The sequence below is a fragment of the Pseudorca crassidens genome, chromosome 17 (assembly GCF_039906515.1).
Source record: "Pseudorca crassidens isolate mPseCra1 chromosome 17, mPseCra1.hap1, whole genome shotgun sequence".
NCBI lineage: Eukaryota > Metazoa > Chordata > Mammalia > Artiodactyla > Delphinidae > Pseudorca > Pseudorca crassidens.
The window spans coordinates 11,273,789-11,285,849 of record NC_090312.1 but is presented as its reverse complement, the minus strand read 5'-3'; the positions used below and the strand labels follow the sequence as shown (position 1 = coordinate 11,285,849).

At 45.1% G+C, this 12,061-nt stretch overlaps 1 protein-coding gene across 13 annotated transcripts in view; it reads right to left on the bottom strand.

Annotated features, from left to right (window-relative positions):
* ASAP1 (ArfGAP with SH3 domain, ankyrin repeat and PH domain 1) overlaps positions 1–12,061 on the bottom strand; it is a 350,901-nt gene that overhangs the window by 35,751 nt on the left and 303,089 nt on the right. For 8 of the 13 annotated variants that reach the window (XM_067711252.1, XM_067711247.1, XM_067711256.1 and 5 more), the window contains 8 exons: positions 11,487–11,620; positions 9,594–9,685; positions 3,998–4,184; positions 3,668–3,753; positions 2,476–2,591; positions 2,255–2,322; positions 1,039–1,122; positions 845–958 (listed from right to left, as the gene is read on the bottom strand). In XM_067711252.1, coding sequence (XP_067567353.1) covers positions 845–958; positions 1,039–1,122; positions 2,255–2,322; positions 2,476–2,591; positions 3,668–3,753; positions 3,998–4,184; positions 9,594–9,685; positions 11,487–11,620 — 881 coding nt within the window. The remainder of the gene's footprint in view (positions 1–844; positions 959–1,038; positions 1,123–2,254; positions 2,323–2,475; positions 2,592–3,667; positions 3,754–3,997; positions 4,185–9,593; positions 9,686–11,486; positions 11,621–12,061) is intronic. The other 5 variants (XM_067711251.1, XM_067711255.1, XM_067711248.1 and 2 more) reach the window with 4 other exon arrangements.

Genomic DNA, 12,061 nt, shown 5'->3' with positions numbered 1-12,061 from the left:
CAAATGAGCCTTCAGAGGTAATTCAGAGCTATCTATGATAAAGTCACACAGAACTGGGTTTAATCCCTGAGACTGTCTTTACTCGCCGTGAGACTTAGATACACCACGTGATTTCCCTGTCAGTCTTCTCCTCTGTAAAGTGGGACAATGACAACACCCCAACGGGCTTTTGATAGAGATGACCTGAGGTGACACGTGCTCGCTGCCACCTAGTTCATATTTAAACACTCAATCAGTGACAACTTGTTATTTATTAATTAGCTGTTTTGATGACTAATTTTACGTGTTGACTTGGCTAAGGCTATGGTGCACAGGTGACTGGTCAAACACCAGTCTAGATGTTGCTATGAAGGTATTTTTTATATGTGGTTCACATTTAGGTTAGATTTTGAGTAACAGGGGTGGGCCTCATGCAGGCAGGCAAAGGGCTTAAGAGGAAAGACTAAGGATCCCCAAAGGAAGAAGGCTTTCCGCCTGAAAACTCAGGACTGCACCCTCAGCTCCTGTGGAGTCCCCAGGCTTGCCCTGGGGATTCTGGCCGGGCCCGCCCCAGGCATGTGAGCCAACTCCTTAAAATGAATTTCTCTCCATCTCGACACCACACACACACCCCACGCAACCCCACACACACCACCCACCCACCCACCCCTACTGGTTGTTTCTCTGGAGAATCCTGACCAATACAGCTATTAAGTGGCACTCAACAAGGATCAGAGACTAAACAAAGAAAATGGCCCTGGTGAATCAGGTCGTAAGACCAAAATCAATCTCACAAAGAATGGGTCTTATCTGTATAGTGGAGAAAACCTGGGAGAAGGGCTAAGGAATCAGAGGCACTACGTACACTCACTTTGTCATCCAGATCATCATCGCTTTCATCCATCTCTTCCTGTCGAAGATTCCACTCATATTCTACGTGGACATGTGGATTGAACTTTCCAGATTTAGCCTGGGAAAGCTGAAAGTAACAGCAGGTGTAACCGCTGTAATTTCATTGCCAGGCACCCGGACATTATATAAACACTGAGCAAATCCCACCTCATTCCTGGTTTCGGATTCATCACCAGTAGCTGCACTGCTGGCAAAACTCTGATTATACAAACGGGACTGCCACAGGACAGACTGAAGAGGAATTGCAAAGAATTACGGGTGGAGCCTTTTTAATTCTGGTAACGTGACTTCTCTCCAAAATTAAAAGCTTTCTCAATATTATTAAAATGAGCCTCAAAACTGCAAATTCCCGCTGGAAGGCAAAATCAGAGTCACTGAAGTGCGACAGGTAGGCCGGTAGGCCTTTAAACTCAGACAGTCCTGGTTCCACCCATGGCCCACTTTCTTAGTCATAAAATGGGGCAAGGGTAACTCCAACGTCCCTAAAGCATTCTTGTAAAAATAAAGACGTACAACTGCTGGGCCTGGGTGGGTACTTGGCACTTAGCAGGAACTCAAGGGAATGTAACTTATCTTTTCTATCTTATCCTTCCCTGTGGTTAAGAGAATCATGCTCTACGCAAAGGCCCAGAGGTATAAGCAAGAACTAGTGGGACTGGAGGTGAGTGTGTACACAGGATGCGGGGGAGGGGAGGGAGGGCACTGGACATTCTGAAAACCATTACACTCTGAACTTTGCTTGCCCAGTTTTTGGAACCGGCTTCCCAAGTAATTCTTTCCAAAAAAAATTATTTTTGTTTTTTGGCTGCACCACACGGCTTGCAGGATCTTAGTTCCCTGACCTTAGTTCCAGGGATTGAACCCAGGAACTGCAGAGTTCTACCCACTGGACTGCCAGGGAATTCCCCAAATAATTCTTTACTGTTAAGCTACAGAGAAAGACTAATGTCTGGCAAACAAAAAAAGCAGCACCTTGGGACTTCCCTGGTGGTCGAGTGGCTAAGACTCTGTGCTTCCAGTGCCGGGGGCTCAGGTTCGATCCCTGGTAAGGGAAGTAAGATCCTGCCCCCGCCTGCCATGTGGCACGGCCAAAAAAAAAAAAAAAAAGCAGTTTGTCTGGCAATAAGACCTCTCAAATGCCTTTTAGCTGCTACACCATAACTGTACTCAAAAGACATGGATGACAAATCTATCATTTTACCATTTTTTCAAATGTAGCCTGAGTGCTTATCTAGATTTCTTTAGCCAATGTTCAAAAAAAAAAAAAAGAGAGAGAGAAAGAATCTGCTTCTCTCACTCCAGTCGTGTTTCAGAGAACACCCTTTCAGGGCAGTTGGGCTCACCCCTGTCCCACTCCGCTTACCAGATCTTCACACTGGGTGGCCTTCAGTCTCTTTGCTATGTCCAGGGCAGTCTCTCCAGCCTGGTTAGCTAAAACAGGTGGAATACAGTTGCATGATTATCTAAGATACATCTTGAAAAGGCAAAGAACAATACTCAGATGACAATGGAACAGGCATGTCTAGGTTTCAGCCAACTGAACGCTCTCACCGCAGTTATTAAGAGACGCTTGGCCACACTTACCGACATCCACGGTGGGCTTGCTCCTGAGAAGCAGCTTCAAACACTCAGGTTTACCATACATGCTACAGTAGTGCAGAGCCGTGTTCCCCAGGGCCGTCTGCTTATCCAGGTTCCCACTGAAAAATGAAAGCATCAGAAAAAAATGACTTGCTCTATAACTTAAAACTACAGATGAACCACTTTTTCCCATGCTAACAACTGAGTCAAATTTGCGACCTACTTCTTATAAGCAGGGAAGATGATGTTTCTAACATGACACTTCCATTTATAAGCAACATAATGACAATAACAGCCAGCATTTATTGAGTGCCTACTGTGTACGGGACAGACACACGTCTCCTACGTGTATTAGCTCATTTAGTCTTCACAACCACCTGATGGGGTAGGTATACTATAACCCTTATTTTTTAGATGAAAACAGAGAGGATGAAGTGCTTGTTTGCGAGATTATCGAGACACAGATGATGGAGCAGGGATTTGAACACAGGCAGTGTGTCTCTGGAGCCAATGGTCTTAACCACTACGCAGAACCACCTCTATGGAAGAGGCTGGGCGTTTGTACAATCTGGCTTGTGTCCAGGCACCGTACCGTATGTGAGTTCAAATCCCCTCACTATTTTAATCGCTCTCCTTTGGATGAGTTCTAGTTCCTCCTCCTAATCTGTAGCTTACAGAACTACCCAACAAAGAATCCAGCAAGTCTAAACCTGCTGTGTTCAGTATTACTCTCCTATTAGTATATCCTAAACTTGAATTAGCAATTGGGTCAGCCACACATACTGATCTCTTACCATGAACTTATAAACAATGAAAACTCACAGACCTGTTACCTTGTGCTGTTAAGTGTCCTCTCTTTCAACCTCCCTTAATGCAGCAGGTTTTGGACCCAGAGATAGGATTTTACATTTATCTAGGCCAAGGGTTGGCAAACTACAGCCCACAGGCCATATCTGGCCCCCTGCTTGTTTTTGTAAATACAGCTTTACTGGAACATGGCCATGCTCACTTGTTTACATACTGATTGTGGCAGTTTTCACACTATGATGACAATGCTGAATGGCTGTGACAGACACCTCATGGCCTGCAAAGCCTGTAACAGGGTCTGGCTCTTTGCTGAGTCCTGAGGTAGGCCGCCAATAGGGCTGGTTCGCATTAACTCACAAGGCATATCCAGAGAAAACAAAAACCGTACCAGTTTTGTACAAGGAAGTCAACCAAGTGGAGAGATGTCTGGTCTGCAGTTCGGACTGCAAGATGAAGGGCTGTCTCCCCGAGCTCCTGAAAGGAAAGGAGAAGTATAAATAGGGTGGTCAGAGGTCCTAGTTTGCCTAGACAGGCTTCGTTTAAGTCAGCTGCCCCAAAGTAATTATTAATAGCAGCCCCTTTCACTCTCAAATGGTCCGGATTCAGACACGATCACTTAATGTATAACAGTCTCATTCTGTGGTGTTACAATAAAACGTGTCATCTTTTAAACTGATTTCCCGCGTCCCTCTTCATCCTGATTTCAGTGAAGCTGTACCTGTCCGGGTTCCAGCAGCGGTTCCATTAGCTCTACCCCCTCTGCATAGACTTGAATTAGTGCAAGTAAATCCCTGGATTTGATGGCCTCAAGCAATTCGTTCAGTTTAGCTGACGAAGATGAACAGGTCTTCCGTGAAAATCTATGATCTACATACTTTGCAGTGATATATTCCTTCCGTACAGTCCTAAAATAGAGCAAAGCAAAATGAACTAAGACTTTTTATTTCCCAAGAGCTAAGAAAGATTTACATTTTCTGACAAACAGTTTTCTCCGAGAAGAGTCATTTTATGTTATTTATTTATTTATTTTTGGCTGCGTTGGGTCTTTGTTGCTGTGTGCGGGCTTTCTCTAGTTGTGGCGAGCAGGGGCTACTCTTCGTTGCGGTGCACGGGCTTCTCATTGCAGTGGCTTCTCTTGTTGCGGAGCATGGGCTCTAGGCGCGCGGGCTTCACTAGTTGTGGCACGCGGGCTCAGCAGTTGTGGCTTGTGGGCGCTAGAGCACAGGCTCAGTAGTTGTGGTGCACGGGCTTAAGTTGCTCCGCGGCATGTGGGATCTTCCCGGACCAGGACTCGAACCCGTGTCCCCTGAACTGGCAGGCAGATTATTAACCACTGCGCCACCAGGGAAGTCCTGAGAAGAGTTATTTTAATTAAGATACACTTCCCTTCAACGTTCCAGCAAACAGGTTTAGACCAAGTTTATTCTAGCAAAGACAGAATGAAAACACTGACAGGAAACTGAGGCTCAGCACAGCTGTCGTTGAAGCTCCAGAAGGACACAGACGGTGGTCTTTCCTGCCGTGGATGACATGCCCAAAGCCCAAGTGGGCCTGGTGCATTTCTCCTTCTCTTCAGGACCTACCCCCTCTCCACTTCAGTTCAAGTGGTTCTGACCCCACCTCCCAGCTGCAGGGGTGAGCCTATGACCTCAGTGGCCTGATGGTCAACTTTGGGGAAAGGCTGAAATGGACGCTGGCTCAGAGGAAAGGAGAGACAAGAGTCAGGAGAGTGAGCTAAGGTCCAGATGATACTGTCTGACATCCTGGGTCCAGCTGTACCTGAACTCACCCGTTACATGAGCCAATTAATAAAAAGACAATGAATGGATTTTGGGTTCAAATCCTAGTCCTACAGCAAACCAGCTGTGCAACGTTAGGTAAACTACTTAATCTTTATGACCTTCAGTATTTTTGTTTTTCATTTGAAATTGGGGACCATAACTCATTGGTATATTTTGAATTAAAGAACATACAGCCGCTAATAGGGGCTTTCCTCTTTCCAGGAGGGCTCTAATTCATGGGACACAAAATTTCTTGCTCAGAAATAGTCACTCCATGTGTGGTAGCTGTTACTGTTTCCCACATCCCACAGCCTGGAAACACTGTTTAAAATAGCGCTGATGCTTTTTTCTTTCATTCTGGTTTGGCAGCAGAGAGCTGGGCTGGTTGACGGTGGCACAGAGCCTTTGGTGAGTTGCAGATTCTGCTCCGGGAACCAAGATGGTACACTCAAGAGTGTCCTTTATGCTTAGGTCAGAGTCCTCCTAGAATGGCCGTAACCTGATGAATTGGAAGACTTCCAGATACCTGAAAGGACGGCCTAAGCCTGGCTTCTGAGACTTGCTGTGTGTGACTTACATCAAGTTTGAAAGGCAGCTACTGTGTGGTGGATGGAACACCAGACTTAAGAACTAGATGGCTTAATGCAAGTCTGATACCACTTGCTACCTCCGTGACCCTGGGTAAATCAAGTTCTCGCTCTGCCTCAGTTTCCTCACCTGTGAAGTTATTAGCAATCATACCTGCCTTACTTACTACCTTCCAGGTATGGAACAAAGAATGATGCACGGCTGTGGGTTCACTTCTAAGCTTCCTTTCTACTCTTATCCAAGGCGGGTAGGGCTAGGATCCATGGCAGGGAGGGAGACCTAAACTGCAGCGAGCTCTGCAGGCGGGCTCCTGTGGCTGGAAGCGTCACGCAGATGCCACCTGATAATCCAGCAGGGAAGATGCAGAGGGCACTGAGGTATTGGCCCCAGGTCACCTAGAAGACCACCTCCAGCCCTGGCTCTGCACTTCTGTGGCTACGGCAAGTGTCTGAGCTCTCACTCGGCAGGATGTGTTTAACCCTTTCTGGGTACTCAGAGTTATCTCTGTCTAGTCACATTTAGTCCCCCGGCAATGGAAGGCTTTCTGGCATGGGGCACTAGGGAGGGTGGGAAACAGACTTGTCTGAAAGTCTGGATGTCAAGAGTTCTAGATGAAAGACAACTTTCTCCTTCTGTCCCCCACCAAACCCGGTCCTTCCTACCTACCCTGGCTCAGATAACGGTACTGGCCATTCACCTAGATGCTCAGGCCAAAAACCGTGGGCGTCATCTGGACAATTCCCTTAAACACCCCGTATTTAAACTGATGAGCAAATCCCGGTGGTTCTCCCTTCAAAATACATTGAGAACTGAATCGAACTACTTTCCAGCACCTCCGCCGCTACCACCTTAGTCCAATTTATCTTTATTTCTCAGTGGATCTGGTATAAATTTCTCTTCAGTCTGTCCCCACCACCCCCTATAGTCTGTCCTTCACTCATCAGCCACAGCTGGGTTTCTCAACCTCCATGCTACTGACGTTTTGCCTGGATAATCCTTTGTTATGGACGGCAACCCCATGCTTTGTAGGCTGTTCGGCAGCATCCCGGGCTTCTATCCTCTGGATGCCAGCAGTACCTGCCCAAGTCACGATGTAATGTGTCCAGACACTGCCAAGTGTCCTCTGGGGGCAAAGCTGCCCCAGTTGAGCATCACTGAACCACAAGGATCCATTTAAAACATAACTTATCATGTCACTCCCTTTGTTTGACAACTTCTGATCACACTTAGAATAATAATATCCGAAACCATTCCACGACCTGCAGAACCCTCCGTGTCTGGCCCCATCTCTGTGGCATCTCCCAGCACTCTCCTGGCTCAGTGCCCTGCAGCCTCACCTGCCTTCTTGTTGTCACGTGAACACGCCAAGCCTGTTCCCCTTCAGGGCAGCAACACTTACTGTCCACCTGCCTGGCCTGCTCGCTCACACCTGTCCGTCATACCCTCTAGTTCTCAACTCAAATGTCGGGTCCTCAGATGCTCCCTGACCCCCTACACGTCAACCCCTCACCCTGTTATGTTTTCCTGCTGACACCAACTACCATGTGAACTTAGGTTATTTACTTTCTCATTCCCTGTGTTTTCCTCACCCCAGTGAGAATGTAAGCAGGACAGGAGCTGCCTTGTTCACTACTGACTGTATCTTCAGCACTTAAAAGTGTGCCTGGAACACAGAAGTTGCTTAATTAAATATGTGAGTGATTTAATCATGTTACAGGAGATTCACTCCATTCCTCTCGGTTGTGCCCAAATGAGAGAATAACAACAATAATGATGACAGCAGCAGTAAATACTCACTATATGCCCACAGCTGCTCTAAGCTCTTCTCATTAGTCCTCCCCACGCCCTAGGGGGTTGACACACTTTGCAGGTGAGGAAACTGAGGCTCAGACAGTCAAAGCTACTTGCCCAGGATCACAGGTTAGGAAGTGGATCCGAACTCCCGGAGTCTGGCAACAGCGGCTACGTTAGAGATTTGGAGAATCATGAGCTCTTTGAAGGGGCGGGCCTGACGGAGGCCACAGAGCTGACGGGGCGCAGCGCTGACGCTGCGCAGCGCTGACGCTGTCTCCCACGTGAAAAGCAGGAAACAAAAACCCATGTTGTTATGAGATTTATCCTAAAGAAATGCCCTCGAGGTCTGGGTCATGTAAACACTTCAAAAACACTGGTGTGGGCAAGACTGGGCCGTGTGTGCTTGAGCACTCACTGTTACCACATCTGTGAAATAACCCACGGATCACATTTGTCTGCAGTTGTTTTATGATCAAACTAGCTTCGGAAAGCCCTAGTTCTCAGTGTAATTTGAGCTCATTAGCGTGAAAAAGACATCCAAGCAGTGTTTGTTCTAGGACGATGCTTGAAGGTTGCTGTTAAGCCAGACGCTCCCCCAGATGAGCTTAGGATATTATATTCAATATAGGCCCCCAACATCCCTAACTTTTCTTCTGTGACACTAACCACGACTACGACTAAATGATTCACTGTTTAGTTTCTTGGTTAACACCTAGCTTCCTCGCTAGGCTCTAGGTGTCACGAACACAGGGTTTATATCTAGTTTGTGTTTTGACGTTTCCCCAGCATCTGACATAACGTGAGGCACAGACTAAACGTACAATATGCATTTGTCTAATTCAAGAAAAGACAAATGCCAAGAGGCCTCTGGGAGATCAAATTTTGAGATTTCAGGAGGAAGAAAACACGTTCCTCGAATGTGCCCCATAAGGTGCTTTGCCTTGAATAACCAACCACCCAGGAGAGGCTGCAAAACATTCAGGCTGGCGTCCACTTCACACAGGCTTCCCTGATCGCTCGAGTCGGAATTAGGTCTCTTTTCTCCTAGTTATCCACAGGATTTAAAAGTTTAAATTCAATGTAAACCTTTTTGAATATGCTTAAAGATTCACATGACTCAACAATAAAAATGATATCAGAAAGTGTTTACTGAGGGGGTCCTACGCCCACCCCGGAGGAAGCGCTTTTATTAGTTTCCTGGGTATCTGTCAGTGTTTCTTCAAGCAAACCCAAGTTTAAATAAATACATATGTTTATGTGTGTCCTTCACTGTCTAAATCTATTCGGTGTCTGAGTCCAGATGATGAGTAGCGAGAGTTCACAGGGAGGGATTAATCAGTAGAAGTACCCAAAATCTGGCTCCTGAGTTTGGACAGGGTGCCTGGGTCGGGGGTGCAGGGGCCTCTGTGCACTTGTTCCCACGCCCTCCACCCTTCCCTGCCCCAAAGGCAGCGTGCCGTGAACACTGCACTCACTGCACCTGATGTTTTCACTTGACAGTCATCCTGGAGATCATCCCAGATCAGGACAGAAGCAGCTTCCTATTCCTTTTTACATCTGCAAGGGGTTCCGCTGTGTGGTCATACCACAGAATATTTCATCCTGTATTTACAGGTAGACACTTGCTTTGTTCCTAATCCTTTTCCACTACAGAACAGGAAGAACTTCCCAGAAGTGCCGTTGCTGCGTCAGGGTAATAAATAAATCTATAATCGTGATGAAAATGGCTAATTTGTCCCTATGGATAGTGTACCATTTGTACTCCCACCAACAACACAGGAGAGGAGATGTCTGCTTCCCCACAGTCTGCCTGAGTGGGCTGTTAAGCGTTTGGCTTTTCGCCAATCTGACAGGAATCTCCCGTTGCTTTTGTATGTCTCTTATTTATCACAACATGTGAGGATTAAGAGATAATTGTCCTTACGAAGATTTACCCTCCACAGAGCAGCTGCAACTACCTAGAGAAAGGTGATGATGAAAATAATCGGGTCATTCCAGAAATATGTCTCAGACACTTTACTTTTCTCTGCTTTTTTCTCATAATGAAATTTCCTCTGGGGAAAAAAAATACTACAACCACTGAGAAGTTTTGGGGAGAGTAGAAGAACAATTATAGAACAATAAAGAATTCATTGTATTAGAAGTACTTACATATCACTTGAAGGGGTGGGTTTTGGTGAGGGGCTGGGTAAATTTGCTTCCATAATATCATTAAAACTATTGTTTCCTACATTCTTGGCCAGCTGTAACATAAACAAAACACAATATAGCAAACTCCTTACTACTAGTTTAAAAGTTTCCTATTATTTGCTTTTGAGATTTCTGAATACGTATTTTCCCTCATTTGACTCAAAATACAAACTGCCCATCCACCTGGTCAACAGATAACTTACGGAGCACGTACTCTGCACCAGGCACTGAACTGAGCACCGGAAATACAGAGATGGGTAAACCATGTTCCCTGCTGTAGGAGCTAATGGACTAGTGGAACCATGGATAAGAAAACTAATCATTTTCACAAACATAATGTGATAAACGTTAGACTAGAATAGGATGTGGTCCTACACACACACACACACACACACACACACACACACACACACGCGCACACACACACACGCACACACTATATGAGATTAGACAGAGCAGATTCCAAATATGAACCTAGGTTAAATGCTTAATGGACAGCAATAGCTTTTCAATTACCATCACAACTCATTTCTAGATAAAGCAGATTTACTGTTATTGAACAGAAAAGGATGTAGGAGTCCTTTATATTTGGGGCACCAATTAAGATGCTGCAGGATTCCTTTATATTTGGGGCACCAATTAAGATGTTGCAGGCGATTAATGAAGAGGCCCCAGGAACCATTTTGCTTCTGGGTTCAAGACCCTTCCAAGAAAATTTGTCCTGAAAGGCTTTTGGTCATTGAGATAATTTGGGGATTGATGTGAAGTTTAGGAAACACTCATGTGATCAGGTCTCTTGGATTTATCACATAGTTAAGTGTTTACGATGGACTGACACCATTTTCATACTAAAGAAGAACGTTTCAGGTATTAGGTCTGAGCCTTTTCTCGATGACCCTGAAGTGAACAGGGAGCCGTGTATCAGGAGGATACTTCCTAAATCAAGGGGCTCATGCAACACAAGACAGACCACCATTGCTTAATGGGTGCTCAGATGACAAAGGCTGCTGGCTGGGTGACTACCTGCCCTGACCCTGGGGTACTTTGCTCCCGGCAAGGCTGGTGATAAGCTAGGCTTTCAGATTTTTTGAGCCCCAGGCACACTCAGGTCCTGATCAAGAGCCTCCTGTGTGAGGAGAAGCCCTACTTTACTTCGAACCCTTTCACCCTTAGTAGAAGGACTCTCTCACAGGCACCAGCGTTCCAGTTATGCAAGACAGGACTGATGGCCACAAGGTATTATAGGAGATGCCATAAGTAGGCCTTTCCTTCCTTCATTTGGTGAACTGTGGGACCAGTTTAACTTGGACCTGATGAGGGTCCCCTTTCCATATTATAAAGCTATACACCATAACGGCACACAGTTTTTTCCCTGACTACCTAAAGAAGTTGTGGGTTAAGGAGTGGTTGGTTTATGACAGTAGCTAACAGGCCACTCTCAATTCATGTGTACTTTTACAAACTTACAAACAGTAAAAATAGAGGAAAACTCTTTGGTCATTATCTTTAATAACATAAGCCACTAGATAAAGTGAACATGCGAGTTCAACATCTAACTCCCTTTACTGCTATGACAGTGAATCATATAAAAACTATTCCAAAAGAAGAAAAGCAGCTTTGAAAAAGCCTATCCTAGAAGAAAAGAGCCATTCAGTGGAGCTAATTATAGAAATGTATGATTCGCCAGTTCTTCAATCAGGAAGTAGAAACAGTCAATGTTACATACCACAAAATTTACATTTTAAATACCTATTTAAATTCACTAAATTCAGGAACTAGAATTCTTTGTACTCAGCAGAAACAAAAACCCCCAAAGCAATATACTAAATATATTCATGACAGGTCACTACTTACCAAGAGTTCAGAAGTTCCTAATTTGTCTAGTTCCAAAGACTGAATGCGGGAAATATGAACCCCCATTTCTCTATGGATGCCGGAACATTCTATGCAGGTCAAAATCCCCAAGTTGGTTGAAAGCCAGGTGGGTTCTGTGGAAAGGATTTTGAAGACAAGATATCTAATTTTTAGTGTGCCAACTACAGAGGAAGCTAAAACAGTAGTAAAATTTGTTAAAAACTATAAGGGAAAAATTCAAATGGAAGAAATGGATGCTTGCAGTTTAGCCTAGGGGCTGTTATAAAAACTAATAGCTTGTTAGAGAGCAAATTTTAAGACAAATTTTAAAACTATCCCTTCAATACTGAATTGAAAATAAAATTCAGTGCTTTATTTTTGTGAAAATGTGAGAAAGACTTTGCCCAGGAGGCCGAGGAAACATCCTGACAGTGATAGATTAAAGGCCTTCTAAGTACAGCTCACAAGGGACTGGGTTCTACAGCCATCGTTAACCTCCACGCTACAACCCAACTTAACCTGTCATCCTGGTTATGGCTTCTGCACAAGCACCTCTTGGTAATAAGATAGCTTTT